A 14622-nucleotide genomic window follows, 5' to 3' on the forward strand; every position below is an offset into this window, starting at 1 on the left:
TTGTTTTCAATGGGGATTTAGTGAAAAGCTGAGATTTCTTTTTCAATGGAGATTTTTGTATTAAAATGATTTAATGTGCATTGGTGTAACTCCGGTTTCTTAGGTCGTAGCAAGTCGCTTTTTGGACCATATGGTGTCCCAGTTCTGGCAATGCGAACTGGGAAGTTTGGACCTGCTAAACCTAACGGAACCGGATATTTTAATACGTTTATGTTTTATGCTTAATAGTGTATCTTAAGGTATGGACAAAGACCAAGAAGAAATTCTTTTGGGCCATAAGGTAGCAGATGGCCCTGGGGACGCCGCTATGTCTAGGATTTAAGTGCTGTTCAAAGAGTTTTATCACCCTCACTGTTTATCCGAAGCCCAAACCAGGGCAGGTCTTAAGTGTTCCAGTTAACACCTTTCAACAAAGGTTTTCCTGCCAGAACTCCAAATGGTAGACTGTCTGGCATTCCTGACGTAAATGTGGGGCTTCAGAAATGAGACCCCCAGAGTTCTACTGCGCATGTGCCAACTAGCAGGGGGGCATGGGTCAGAATGCTTTCCCACGTTAGTGAGTGGCTGGAGGTAATTGTAAACCAATCCCCTGTGCTTAAGGTTAAGAATAGAAGGAGAATGGTTTATAAACTGCTGTCCACCCATATATCCTTTGTCTTCGTTTGCTGATATGGTTACCTGATATCACCTGAATGATTTCCTCACTGCTGAAAGAAATGCTACATCATACTTCTCATTCCCCAACCCTTAAGTAAGTGTACTTCTTGTTTGTTACTGTATTATCTGTTGTGTTCACCTTTATTCTAAGGAATAAATACAATTTATTATATCTTAAGCCTCGTTCAGTTCAAACCCAATTATTTTTGTGTAATATTAATAAGCCTGTGGAAGCTATCGTCACATTGCATTTATTAACGGCAACTACAAAACAAAAACAAACTCCCCCCCCTCCCACAAATGTTAGAGCCACCAATTGCACACAAACCCCAAATAGTTCACCAAAAAAATGTATAACCTTATCCTGCGGGATGGAATGAATTCCATGATGCATTCAGCACAGGTGCTAACTCTGCACATGCACCGGCCTACAAATGAAGCACTGCAGGAATGCAGCATAAACCACGTCGGTTTGCACAGAAACACGCGGGTGGGTACACACACACACACACACACACACACAAGTTACATCTTAAATATCAACTGTATTATTGATGATCATCATTTTGTTGAAGCAGCAGAACGTTTATTTTTTATATGTGGGAAACGGGATCTCTGGAGCCGAAACTTGTTAATGTCAGTACCAACGGTTCAGCTGTGGAGACCCCCCGCTTCAATCCTAGAACGCACGGAAAAAAAAAGAAGCAGGATTGCCGCTTTAAATAGCCGACTGTCGCACAATCACAGCAATGGCGAGAAATCGACTAGTGCGAACTGGACAAAAGCAGCGGGTGAAATGAAAATACAGGCCCTTGTACAGAGGGTTATTATAGACCAGATTCTCTTACCTGCGGCGGGCTTTCCCATTTTCTTAAAAAGTCTTCTTTGGCTTTGGCTAGAAACTCTTTCACTGAAATAAACAAAAGCATAAAAAGAAGTTAAGTGACAGAATCAGAAAGATATCCATGAGTTTGTAAGGTACAATATTGCTAAAAACAAAACGATTGCCATTTTTAGTTACTTTTACATTTTTCTAGCTCTTCACTTCGAAACAAAGTTATTGGGCCCCAACATTTTGTTAGAATATTCAGTTCCAATAAACTATAGACACAACAAATGTTTTTAGAAGATAACATACAAACACAATTTCACAAAATAATAATATGGCTCATCGGGCAACGGACTAATGACCCAACTTGCAGACGTTGTAAAACAGCAGTCCAGTCTGTTTTATTTTGTTAAACATACCTGAACCGTGGGGTACCATGGAGTCGATCTGTGAACCCCCGACACAGCATGGCCGCAGGGTCAGGCTCACTGGCTGCCAATAGGAAGTTGCACCATCAGCAGATGTTGCAACTTTATATTGGTGATTAAAGTCTATTTTACAAGCAACCCAGAGGGGTCCCCGGAGGTTTGGCGAAGGCACCAGAGTAAGGGATGCATAAAGAACACTTGCATATGCAACGTCAACTGTGAAAAGGTGAAGGGTGCAGAGGGGAGGGGGGGATTGTGACCGGGAAAACACACGTCTAAGCCCCAAAAAATAGACGCTAGAGTATTTACTGCCAGAGCTCACTGATTAAGGGCCTATCTCCCCATCACACCATTATTGGCGACCGGAGCAGGGATGATTATTTGCCTTGTGGATAAAAACAGCTATATTTCAGGATCTTGGGGGTCCTCAGAAGCCGAGGGATACACCCACACCTTGCCTCTCTCCTTCCCACCCCCCTCCCCCCAAACACCCCCCCCCCAGCACGGGCTGCTGCATTAAGATGGATGCCTGCAAGGGTTTCATTCTCTATAGGAGCAATCCATGCAATAGCCTGTGTGTTTTTTCTCCAGTAATAAAATTAGTTCTCTAGTCAGAGCAGCAGACAGAATTCAAGAGGCCCGGTATTAGTTACGTCCAAGCCCCCTCCCAACCCCCCATTTCAGACCTCACTAGTCCCCTCTCCTTTGTCTCATTCTTACTCCCTCTTTTTCTCACTCACTCACCCTCTCAATCCCCCCCCTCCCCAAAAAATACATATAACACCACTCCCCCCCCCCCAATACATATTAAAAGGTATAACTGTAAGAGTCCTTTCCTTAAGGGTATTGCAGTGTGGTAGATGGGGTGGTAGATATGGGGTAGTCATTTGAGGTCAGCTCCTCCAGTGGTTGGCTGCTGCTCCATACACGTTTAGTTACTAGTTGGTACCCACCAGTTTCCGACAGCACTAGCAGCTGTGAGAGAGACTGCATATGCTGCCGTGCGCGAGTGCGTGCTGTGAGAGAGACTGCATATGCTGCCGTGCTGTGTGCGAGTGCGTGCTGTGAGAGAGACTGCATATGCTGCCGTGCTGTGCGCGAGTGCGTGCTGTGAGAGAGACTGCATATGCTGCCGTGCTGTGTGCGAGTGCGTGCTGTGAGAGAGACTGCATATGCTGCAGTGCTGTGTGCGAGTGCGTGCTGTGAGAGAGACTGCATATGCTGCCGTGCTGTGTGCGAGTGCGTGCTGTGAGAGAGACTGCATATGCTGCAGTGCTGTGTGCGAGTGCGTGCTGTGAGAGAGACTGCATATGCTGCCGTGCTGTGTGCGAGTACGTGCTGTGAGAGAGACTGCATATGCTGCAGTGCTGTGTGCGAGTGCGTGCTGTGAGAGAGACTGCATATGCTGCAGTGCTGTGTGCGAGTGCGTGCTGTGAGAGACTGCATATGCTTCCGTGCTGTGTGCGAGTGCGTGCTGTGAGAGACTGCATATGCTTCCGTGCTGTGTGCGAGTGCGTGCTGTGAGAGACTGCATATGCTGCCGTGCTGTGTGCGAGTGCGTGCTGTGAGAGACTGCATATGCTGCCGTGCTGTGTGCGAGTCCGTGCTGTGAGAGAGACTGCATATGCTGCCATGCTGTGTGCGAGTGCGTGCTGTGAGAGAGACTGCATATGCTGCAGTGCTGTGTGCGAGTACGTGCTGTGAGAGAGACTGCATATGCTGCAGTGCTGTGTGCGAGTGCGTGCTGTGAGAGAGACTGCATATGCTGCCGTGCTGTGTGCGAGTGCGTGCTGTGAGAGAGACTGCATATGCTGCCGTGCGCGAGTGCGTGCTGTGAGAGAGACTGCATATGCTGCCGTGCTGTGTGCGAGTGCGTGCTGTGAGAGAGACTGCATATGCTGCAGTGCTGTGTGCGAGTGCGTGCTGTGAGAGAGACTGCATATGCTGCCGTGCTGTGTGCTGTGAGAGAGACTGCATATGCTGCCGTGCGCGAGTACGTGCTGTGAGAGAGACTGCATATGCTGCCGTGCTGTGTGCGAGTGCGTGCTGTGAGAGAGACTGCATATGCTGCCGTGCGCGAGTACGTGCTGTGAGAGAGACTGCATATGCTGCCGTGCTGTGTGCGAGTGCGTGCTGTGAGAGAGACTGCATATGCTGCCGTGCGCGAGTACGTGCTGTGAGAGAGACTGCATATGCTGCCGTGCGCGAGTGCGTGCTGTGAGAGAGACTGCATATGCTGCCGTGCGAGTGCGTGCTGTGAGAGACTGCATATGCTGCCGTGCTGTGTGCGAGTACGTGCTGTGAGAGAGACTGCATATGCTGCCGTGCTGTGTGCGAGTACGTGCTATGAGAGAGACTGCATATGCTGCCGTGCTGTGTGCGAGTACGTGCTGTGAGAGAGACTGCATATGCTGCCGTGCTGTGTGCGAGTACGTGCTGTGAGAGAGACTGCATATGCTGCCGTGCGCGAGTGCGAGTGCGAGCTGTGAGAGAGACTGCATATACTGCCGTGCGCGAGTGCGAGTGCGTGCTGTGAGAGAGACTGCATATGCTGCTGTGTGCGAGTGCGTGCTGTGAGAGAGACTGCATATGCTGGCGTGCTGTGCGCGAGTGCGTGCTGTGAGAGAGACTGCATATGCTGCTGTGCCGTGCGTGAGTGCGTGCTGTGAGAGAGACTGCATATACTGGCGTGCTGTGTGCGAGTGCGTGCTGTGAGAGAGACTGCATATGCTGCCGTGCTGTGTGCGAGTACGTGCTGTGAGAGAGACTGCATATGCTGCTGTGTGCGAGTGCGTGCTGTGAGAGAGACTGCATATGCTGCCGTGCTGTGCGCGAGTGCGTGCTGCGAGAGGAGAGGAACGGAGGTGCTGCTGCAGCTTGGACCAGGAGAGGTAATTACGGTTAGCAGTTTTAAATTTGGTAGTTTTTTTTTATTTCAAATTCTCAGCACGCTCCCCCTGCATCTCTGAAAGGTGAATTAGCAAAGTTGCCAAAAATTCTGGCCATTACTGAATGAATAATGCCCAGAATTAAAAGGGGGAAAAAAAAGATAAAACTGTGTAACATCCGCTACAATTTTAACGTAATTGTTGTCCTTTCAAGATATGTTTGTTATCTTTGTATACATGGGTCAGAAAGCCCATTTGGCTTAGTGGCCCAAAATATTTATCTGACCCACAGGCTTAATGTTTCTTTCAAATCGAATAACCTTTGAACAATAAACAGTGTACAACAACCACTCTAATTTAACACTCAAAACAAAAATAAACACTTGTGTATAAATGAAGGAAGATTATTAATGATTGGCCTTCTTGCCTTGTAGCTTTCTACGCAAAATATTTTAGCAGTTAATTTTAATCACGTTAGAGCCGAGAATTTCTACCAGATTAATGAAAGTAATGTAAATGTGGATATCTTGAAGGAATAAAACTGTTAAACACACTGTATTCAAGAGGGATTATACGGGTTTCTGTACAAAAAGATTTTGGGGCCTATGCAGAGAGCAGAGCTATTTCGAAATTCGCCATTTTTTGGAGAAAATCGCGCAGAAAGCAGCAGAAAATGGCGAGTTCCGAAAAACGCGCCACTTTTTCTTTTCTATTTGTAAAACTCGCCTCGCGGCTGGCGAGAACCTCAATCTCGCCAGTTTTAAAAATATCCGTATGCAGAGTGGCGCGAACGGCATCTAGCGGCTGTTCGCGCCAATAAAATGGCGCGATTGTCTCCGTTTTGCCTCGCCAGAAAAAACTGCCGCTCGCGGCCATTGCAAAGGGAAAAAAAAAGGCGCGAATTTGTTTTAACACATTTCTGAAGCGCGCATCTCGCCAATTTAAACTCGCCACACGCATCCATGTTAAACATAGCAGAATTCGCACTTCTCTGCATATGGAGATTAAAACTCTCCAAAAAAGCTACTTTTTAATAAATTCGCCAATTTTAAAATTCGCTGCTCTCTGCATAGGCCCCTGAGTGTTGCTTTAAAATATTAACTGGAGCTCCATTGTCCACATATTTCAGTAACTTGCACATGAATGTTTTAATAAAAACCGTATATAGAACTCTATACACATTGAATACAAGAAAATAGGTGACCCTAATCTACTGGGTTAGACGCTATTCTGATCACACATCAAGTAAAAAAAATAAAAAATACACATTTTAGTGAATATTATCTGGTCTCCCATATTCTGACAGATTAGGTTTGGTCACGGAACTAAAAGGCTACGAAATCATATTTCTAGTGGCTGAAAACATAGCGCATGCTGCTTTTTTTTTTTTTTTCATTCGGTACAACGGACATCAGACCAGGAACAGTATGATCTGCATTTGTAAAAGATAACAAACAACTTTCAATTTCCCCGTATTCTAAAAAAAAAAGGTTCCAACCGTCAAAGCAGATCTCACAAAGAGGACACAAATCTGTAATAAACATGACATTAAAGATTGTGAGGAAACTAGGGGGAGAAAGGTACATTTCCTGCAATCTCCTAACTACAAAAATAGAGGATGTTTGTTTACACCCAAGTGGGTTTATTTACCTTTTATATGTAAAATTGCAGTTATTGTATTAAACAGAAGCAGTAACATTTCCAAGTAGCACAAAGATGCAAACTAGACTGTTACACAACATGGTTATTGAAATCTATGGTAACCAGAGTAGCAATCGAGTAATGTTTGAAGAACGAAAAACTTTACCTTTACTTTACGGTTTAGGGATTTAAAAAAACCTCACAAACACCGTCTTAACGAAAGCAGAGTTACAGACACAATATTTCTAAAACAAGTCACTATAATAAAAGCGTGTGTCCTCAGCCACTTCAAGCACACCGTGAACCCTGGCTGACCACGTCTCAATCTCTTTGTACCTAATTCCACTGTTCCTTTTAATAGCATACCATTGAAAAATGGATACAAAAAATGATCAATGGGGTAGACACCACATTTTAGGGGTTCTTCTGACCTACATAAATCACAGGCGTTAAAGCTGAAATACTGATCTTCACAAAGACAAATATTACAATTTTTTCTGTTCAGTTCTGCATACAATTTTATGTTGTATACAGATGAGAAACCTGCCCTGTGCTACACAATTCTGCTAAGCAAGCAGTTAAACCACAGTGAAACGGAGAGGTTTACATATGAAAAGCGGTCACAAACATGTGCAAAATAAGTTGTGAACGTTCGCAGAACGCGCAGGACAGACACCTTTCACACCAGCATCCTCAGCATTGTTATTTCTAGAACATTTGCCCCTCCAGACATGGTCACAGCAACAGCCCCCTTACATTCCTTCAATGCCTGCCCGCTGTGCACAGCATTTGATCAGGAAAACGGGCTGCTGTGGTGTATGAGGACATCGTTTTCTCGCCCTTGTACTTACCACTCATGTTGAAAAGCCTGTTTCCAGCACCATATTGCTCACGATACGAAATAAAAAACGAGAGGCAGTTTGTTTAATCCGCACGAGTCAGAATAAGGATTCTGCTAAATTTAGAGCCCAAACCCCAAAATTACGCTGTGCCATCCAAAACGCGTGTGTTCTTAAGGTGCGTTATGTCTATCCATTTCACAACAACCTGCAGGGAGAGCGGGTGCTTCATTTACACTTAACCTCCCATATTTAACCCATACAGTGCTTAAGGGGTCTGAAACACATTACATTATAATGCACTGCAAACCTTTATCTGGACTAAAAGGGTTTAACAATAAATACATAGACATCTACATCAGGGGTGAGCAACTCCAGGCCAGAGCTGGCCACCCCTGAGCTGCATTCATATACTCCTTAGTAAAGGAACACAAAATGTAAGTAAACACTGCACTTGAAATGGTTAAAACGGCTTTTGATTAAATCAGCCCCGGTTTGTTGCCATGGCAACATAAGCTCAGAATTATCCGTTTATTTGTATCCTCCCCAGTCATCCTTGTGAATCTTTAAATCTACCCTTGCAGTCATGACTTCCGCAATATATCTGCACAGTTTGTTATGCTACCGTTCCCCCCCTACTCCCGAGGTATTTGAGATGTGTAACCAACTCCGCGTTACAAAGTGATCTGTAATGTTAGTACATGCAGGTCATGTAGAAAAGCAAGAACACAACAGATAATCTTGCTCAAGAAGCCTGGCACAAGAAATGTAAAAGAACAATTGCAGGCATCACATGCTCTGACATAAGTCAGCCTGCTCCCTGCAGTTTCCTCTAAGCCCAGCTGTATTTGCAGTAAAAGTGACCCAAATATTACTGAAACATCCATAGAAGTCTGTTACTCCATGTAATGAAGGGGTACTGAACTTCAGTCCTCAAGACCACCCAACAGGTCAGGTTTTACAGATATCCCTGATTCAGCACAGGTGGCTCAATCAGTGGCTCATGATTGAGCCACCTGTGCAGAAGCTGGGATATGCTGAAAACCTGACCTGTTGGGGGGGGAGGGGGAGGGGGCCTTGAGAGCCCCTGATGTAATGGAAGGAAGGTCGGTTTGGCTCTTACTTCATCACATCACGTGTAGATGTAATATTGCATGTTGGGACTCCCCCGTATCCTATGAAAACGAACATGCTGAATAATAAGGCAGACATACTTCACAGAATGTCCAAGATCCTTTCTTGAAACGATGCAACAATTACAGATCTGCTAAGGATTTAATAGTGGCCATTAATTTAATGTTAAAATATTCTACAATAAAAAGAAGCATTGGGGCCGACAATGTATCTCACTGAACCACAAATATTACAGTTCTACAAAAGTGAAAGCAAGTTATCGTCTGCCACAGGGGTGCGCAAACTTCCTGCACTGAGCCCCCTGTCTGATCTGCTCCGGTGTCACCCCCCCTGCAGCGTCAAATGATGCAGCGGGGTCACATGACCCGCCCGGCATTTGGCGCCACGTCGTCATGGCAACAGGCATCAAATGACACCGCATTGCCATGGAGACGCGAAGACTGAAGCCGGGTAAGTAAATGACAGAGGCCTCGTGCTCAGACGGTTTCCTCAAACCTCCTCGGTACTCTCCTTCAGTGGGGACAGCTGACGCACTTCTGCATCACGTGATTGGGCGAGGCCATAGTGACGTCTCGCCGACCTGACGTCCCCACCTGGAACAACCACAGGAAGCTCCAATCGGCGCCCATACACCACCTCTACTTACTCAGGACAGCTCCAATTCACTCCCATGTAGCGGCCAGAGATACTACCCTACGCGTTTCAAGGAAACTGGTCCTGTCAGGGGTTGTAGTTCTGAGGCCTTAGCACAGTATAAATTGTGTTAGGTAACCCATAGCAACCAATTTGCATGTAAACATATAGCCATTGTTATACAAATGGCTGCTCATAATAGAATGTGCACACATAAAAAAGGTATCTAATACCATCAATAAATTACTCCCTAGGAGTTAATGGATATAAACAAAAACCTAGAACTGTACAACAATATGATACAATAAGACATATAATTAATTTAAGGCTATATATCCTAAAAGGGGCTCTGGCACTCTCCTTTTTGAGCCCTGCCCTCTCGCTATCAGTGCACCAATTGTATCTAGTGACTGCCTGGTCACATAATCTTCCCCACAGAACTTTGCATCTTGGGTCCTCTTCAGCTGCACGGGCAGCCATTTAGTGAACCCCTGAGTCGAATCTTCGCCAATCGATCGACAACTTAGCTAGCCACTTGTCAGTGTGTAGATCGTATTGATGCACATATTGAATGGAAAAACATTTTTTTTAAACAGCAGCTAGCGGCAGCTTAAATGAGTGCCCTCACATCCTGGCAGAAGGTATGCTGCCCATGCCTGGGGTGCTCACAAACATTTAGCTGCTAGTTTCATGTACTTACACAGTGCGTGTAAGAACATAAGAACCTATGTGGGACAGGAGGCTGCAAAAGCCAGCTACACAAAATAGCTTACGCATTCAGGATTAGGGAAGCGAACGGAGACCGACGGACTTCAGGCACAGGGAAGCTGTTCATCTCCATGGAAACTACTGAGAGTTCGCCTTATGTTTTACTTTCTATTTATGAAAGCAAAGCCCGCATTGGATAATTGCAAGACCTCATTAAATCAGCAGATTCAACACGTCACTGGTTCTAATGCTCTTACTAAACCAACACGGGAAACGTTGGATTTGCAAGTTCTCATTTACATCAAAGTTTTCCAAAGTCTTGTCCAGCAAGTTAAACATGTAAAAGATTCCTTAACAATGGTACAGAAAGCAAGCCCACCCTTTAAGCAGCGAGAATGTTACTAGCACAGCTCTATCCCTCTCCTCTTGGTCAGGTAGAGGAGGGCAGCTTGTTGGCATGTGGTGGTGTGAGGCACATGGATTTGCATTACCTACCAGTCCTCGCTCTCCCTTTGTTGGTCATATGTTGCCAGGTCTCTTCCCTTCCTGTGCCATTTCCCTTCCAATTTCCTCTCCTGCCCACGGATCTGATTCATTAAGATTATTGGGGGCCAGATGAAATGGAAAAATAGATGTTGCCCAGGCTACATAAACAAGGAAAATACCCAGGCGATGCTGGTGCGCCTGCTCAAAATAGGCCTTCCTGGACGCCCAGGAAATGGTACGCAGAGTGAAGCCGAGGAGCCGCACCTTGAGAAACGTTGCAACTGAGACCGCTGGTTATTTTTGGCTGAATAGGCATTTTTGTTAAATCCATATGCGACACCCTCTGCCGGTCGGATTAATACGCCATTGGAGGCTGCCTATGCACTGCTGACCTGGTTAAGTACCAACTATGCTAACAAATCAACCTATTTTCAGCAGAAAAATCCTGAAATGAACACTTTAGAAATAAAATGTACATGCCTACACCTGAGAAGACCGTTTGTTAGCCAGGCTGCAAAGCGCACTGTACAGATTCAGATTAGAAGTGAAATTGCGAGTTACATACAGGGCACTTCTCCTTTTTATTTAACACCTTCTATACCAGTTTCAGCATTTCATTGACTAATTAAAGAGGTTTCATAGCTTTTTGAATTTAGGTCAAGCCCCTTCCTGAGATCTGTGTACCCCACCAAGCCCCTTCCTGAGATCTGTGTACCCCACCAAGACCCTTCCTGAGTTCTGTGTACCCCACCAAGCCCCTTCCTGAGATCTGTGTACCCCACCAAGACCCTTCCTGAGATCTGTGTATCCCACCAAGCCCCTTCCTCACATCTGTAAACCCCATCAAAGCCCCTTCCTCATCTGTGGGGTACAGAATTCTGACTAGGTGGATCGGTGCCCTGAAACATTGTATGCCTGTACCGGCTCGAACATATGGAATAAGGTTGGAGTAAGCTTCTGGCAACACAGTTTCCAGACTACCTCCTTTTCCATTCAGCATTGTGTTCAAAAATGTATAATGCAACTGATGCCATGCAAAGATAAAAAGTAACGCCATTCCCCATGGCGAGGCTCGTTGGAACACTAATAAAACAAGAGGAACACTTACTTGTTTTGTCCAACTCTGTAATGCATTCAGAAATAAAATGGCCCTCATTTTCCAAATCTACCCTCTGATCCTGTACGGTGCTCTTCCCGTTGCGGTTGAATAATTTGTTTGCAAACCCTTCTAGCTTCTGCAGGGTAGTTGATGTCCCGGCAGACAGGTTACTTTCGCTGTAAGCTGCCATACATGGAGAAGTTGAATGTTCTCGAAGACTATATACAGTATATGTATAAATATATATATATATTGTTTTTTTTTTAAAAGATGGCCACGAGCAGCTCCAATCCGAAAAAAAGTGTAAAAATGTTGCAGAGCGCGGTGTGCGACTCGCACTTCCTGTCTGCGTGCGACTCGCACTTCCTTTCTGCGTGCGTGCAGAAAACCACTGCTACTGCTGTTTCCTTATGACAGTAGTGTGTTCAACTTTACTTTGAAGTTCTTTTTCTAGTTCAATATATATCTATATATATAGTTAGAATTAAACTAGTTAGCAATGTTTTTTGTTTTATAAGAATAAGAAAAAAATGAGAGCTTGCTAAAAAGAACATTGGTATTATAATGAATAGATATTTCGTTATGAAATATCGTGGTATACACAAATTTACATTGCAGGCAAAATGAAAGCGGAAGTTCTAGAGTTATAAATAGGGCGTCTTTTCCATTATAGATCGTGGTTTATTCTTTTACTTTGGTGAAATAGTTTTTAAATATATGTAAATATACATTAGAAGTGCATAACATTTTGGGGACAAATATCCACCATTGTTATTTTCTAAAATCCACTTCATATTTCACTCTGGTCTTTAATATATCTGCAGTACTTTATTTCCATTTAGGAACTTGTTCCAAACTGCTATTAAAAGCAATATGAGTATATGTCACAATATCGGTTATTGTGCCCGTCACTATTGGGTTTCTGAACCGAAATTACCTCAACTATTTTTCCCTTCCTTTCCCCAGTTCTCCATATATTTTACTTTTATTTTTCTGGTCATCTGGAGGTCTAAAATAATCGGAGAAAGCTTCTGTGCCAGAGATTAAAATAACACTTGCAACCCTTCAGTGATGCACAGAAAGCTTGCCATTCCAATGCAATATCGGGTGGGTGCCAGTATGGATTTGCTCACATGGATATTGGAGCAATAAACTGGACAAATAATTAAAATATATCTTTTTTGGGGGGGGGATAAGATCTTCTAATGTGTCCCTACATTTCTGTTATAAACTTTTGTGCTTCTTGATCACGAGAAAAATACAAACATTAGTCAGAAACAGGCCCTTTGTTAATTATATGGAAGTCCGTTGATTTAACCTCAAAATTGCCACCATTGTGTTGTCGGCTCAGCTGACAGTTACAGAGATAAACGGTATTGCTATTTTTATATCATTTCAAAATGTGATGGTCTATTTTGTTCATGTTATTGTAGGAGTTCTCGGCCATACAATTGTTTCAACGGTCTGATAACGTAATCACAAAAGGTAAAGTCGAAATGGTAGATGGTCACTGCTCCCTTGAACTGCGCCAAGCTTTAGAGTATAAAATCAGCTTTATTGAAACAAAATGCTGATCACAGACAGGAACACTCAATCACAAAGCCTTCTAGTTAACGTTTGTCTCATCACTCATTGTTTAAGGAGTTGTACTGATGAGATATAAAGCACATAAGTGGTTAATAAGAAAAATGTGGATAAAAGTTCAATAAATCTTCAAAAAGATCATTCAAACCAATCAGGATCTGAATAGAGGTTATATGAATCCAATGCTTCCCTTATTTAAAGTGGTTAGTAGTATACAATCTCCAAATTGCCTACACAGTATACCACATATCAGAAATAGCCACATAAAGCCAAGAAGCACAGCATTGACCTCCGTAAACCCCCAAACGGTGGATGGCGGGATAGGACATCCCTGAGATCAGGCAGGTCCCCCCCATCTCAGATAATGGACAAATGCAGAGACGGCCAAGTGTGCAAACAGAAGGTGTGAATGGCAAGGCAAGGAGGGAAAAAGTACTCACTAATAAAGTGCACAGGGAGCAGGAAAGCGTGCATCCGGAGGCGGAGAGACCAGGAATATGAATTGGAGCGAGCGGAGTACAGCAGCCCGAAAACGCAGCCAGACTACTGGACAAAAAAATATGCTCAGGATTAAACTACTACATTGCTCAGGATTAAACTACAGACAAATACAGACGTGACTTGCACACGTGTGATGGGAATGATGAGGAAACACGCATGAATTCTAAAAACGGCTTGATTTAAAAAAAAATGTGTGTGACATGTAAGCAGGTTTCTTGCTGCGCAAAAACCCAGCAATGCTTCAGGGCATGCGCCCCCTTCATCAGGCTGTCTAAGTAACCCCAGCTTCCTCATGCTGATTGAATATCAGAGGTTCCCTTGTCAGACATACATGATATTTAGGCACAAGCTATAAAATGAATTGGGAGCGTAAAGGACTTGCCATCTAGTGACTAGAGACCTGATTCCAGGGAGACTGTTGGATGAGGAAAATATGTTGGGGCAGCAAGACTAAAGGGTCCTCATTCAGTCAGAGGAGGACATCGTAATCACGATTTATATCCCGCCCCCCCACCTCCCCCACTTCTCACACGCCTACTTGCTTATATAATGGTACTCGAGGATGCGCGACTGGTGTTTGTGTCTGAAAAATGTTTAAGCTTCCTACAATTATGTCAACTCATATCCATAAATATTGCATGCTTTTGGGGTCATTTTAGGCATCTAATATTAATTCAGAGTCCTAAGAAAGTGTAGACCTGCCGAAGGCAAATAACCTAGTGATAGGAGTGACGTTTTCTATTTTCTACAAATTGTACCATTACTATATGGAAGAAATGACCAATACGGCTACTTACCCTTTTTTCTGTACATGGTGTAGGCATGTTGTGTGATGGGCTATAGTTTTTTGTATTAATTGGGGAGATATAAAGAGAAAGCGATTATGTGTATTGTACCAAGTTGAACTGTATAGAAAGCAAAAGATTCACTGGGAACATGTTTCTATAATTTTCTATACTTGAGTTTACATTAAGATACGATGTATTTTTTCCTTTTGTTACTTTACGCACATGTTCTTTTGTATACTGAAGGTGTACAGCAGGTTTCTATTGTAAGTAATAGGTGTGAAGGAGCACTGCAGTGATGTATTCCATGTGTGACTAGTGATGAGGATGTGGGGTTATTTAAGGGTAGGGAAAGCACCCAGGGATATCACCATTACAAGGATATTGTGGTTTTTGTGCCTTTTGAAAAA

The 14622-nt window shown here is 43.9% G+C and overlaps 1 protein-coding gene across 3 annotated transcripts in view; it reads right to left on the minus strand.

Moving 5' to 3' along the window:
* Nucleotides 1–14622, minus strand: part of PRKACB (protein kinase cAMP-activated catalytic subunit beta) — a 94021-nt gene that overhangs the window by 32598 nt on the left and 46801 nt on the right. Inside the window, exons 1-2 of one of the 3 annotated variants that reach the window (XM_075615674.1) lie at nt 11352–11626; nt 1506–1567 (exon numbers count right to left, since the gene is read on the minus strand). In XM_075615674.1, coding sequence (XP_075471789.1) covers nt 1506–1567; nt 11352–11532 — 243 coding nt within the window. In that variant the 5' untranslated portion in view covers nt 11533–11626. Of the gene's footprint in view, nt 1–1505; nt 1568–7294; nt 7464–11351; nt 11627–14622 lie in introns of those variants that run through there. The other 2 variants (XM_075615677.1, XM_075615675.1) reach the window with 2 other exon arrangements.

The sequence above is a fragment of the Ascaphus truei genome, chromosome 10 (assembly GCF_040206685.1).
Source record: "Ascaphus truei isolate aAscTru1 chromosome 10, aAscTru1.hap1, whole genome shotgun sequence".
Lineage (NCBI taxonomy): Eukaryota > Metazoa > Chordata > Amphibia > Anura > Ascaphidae > Ascaphus > Ascaphus truei.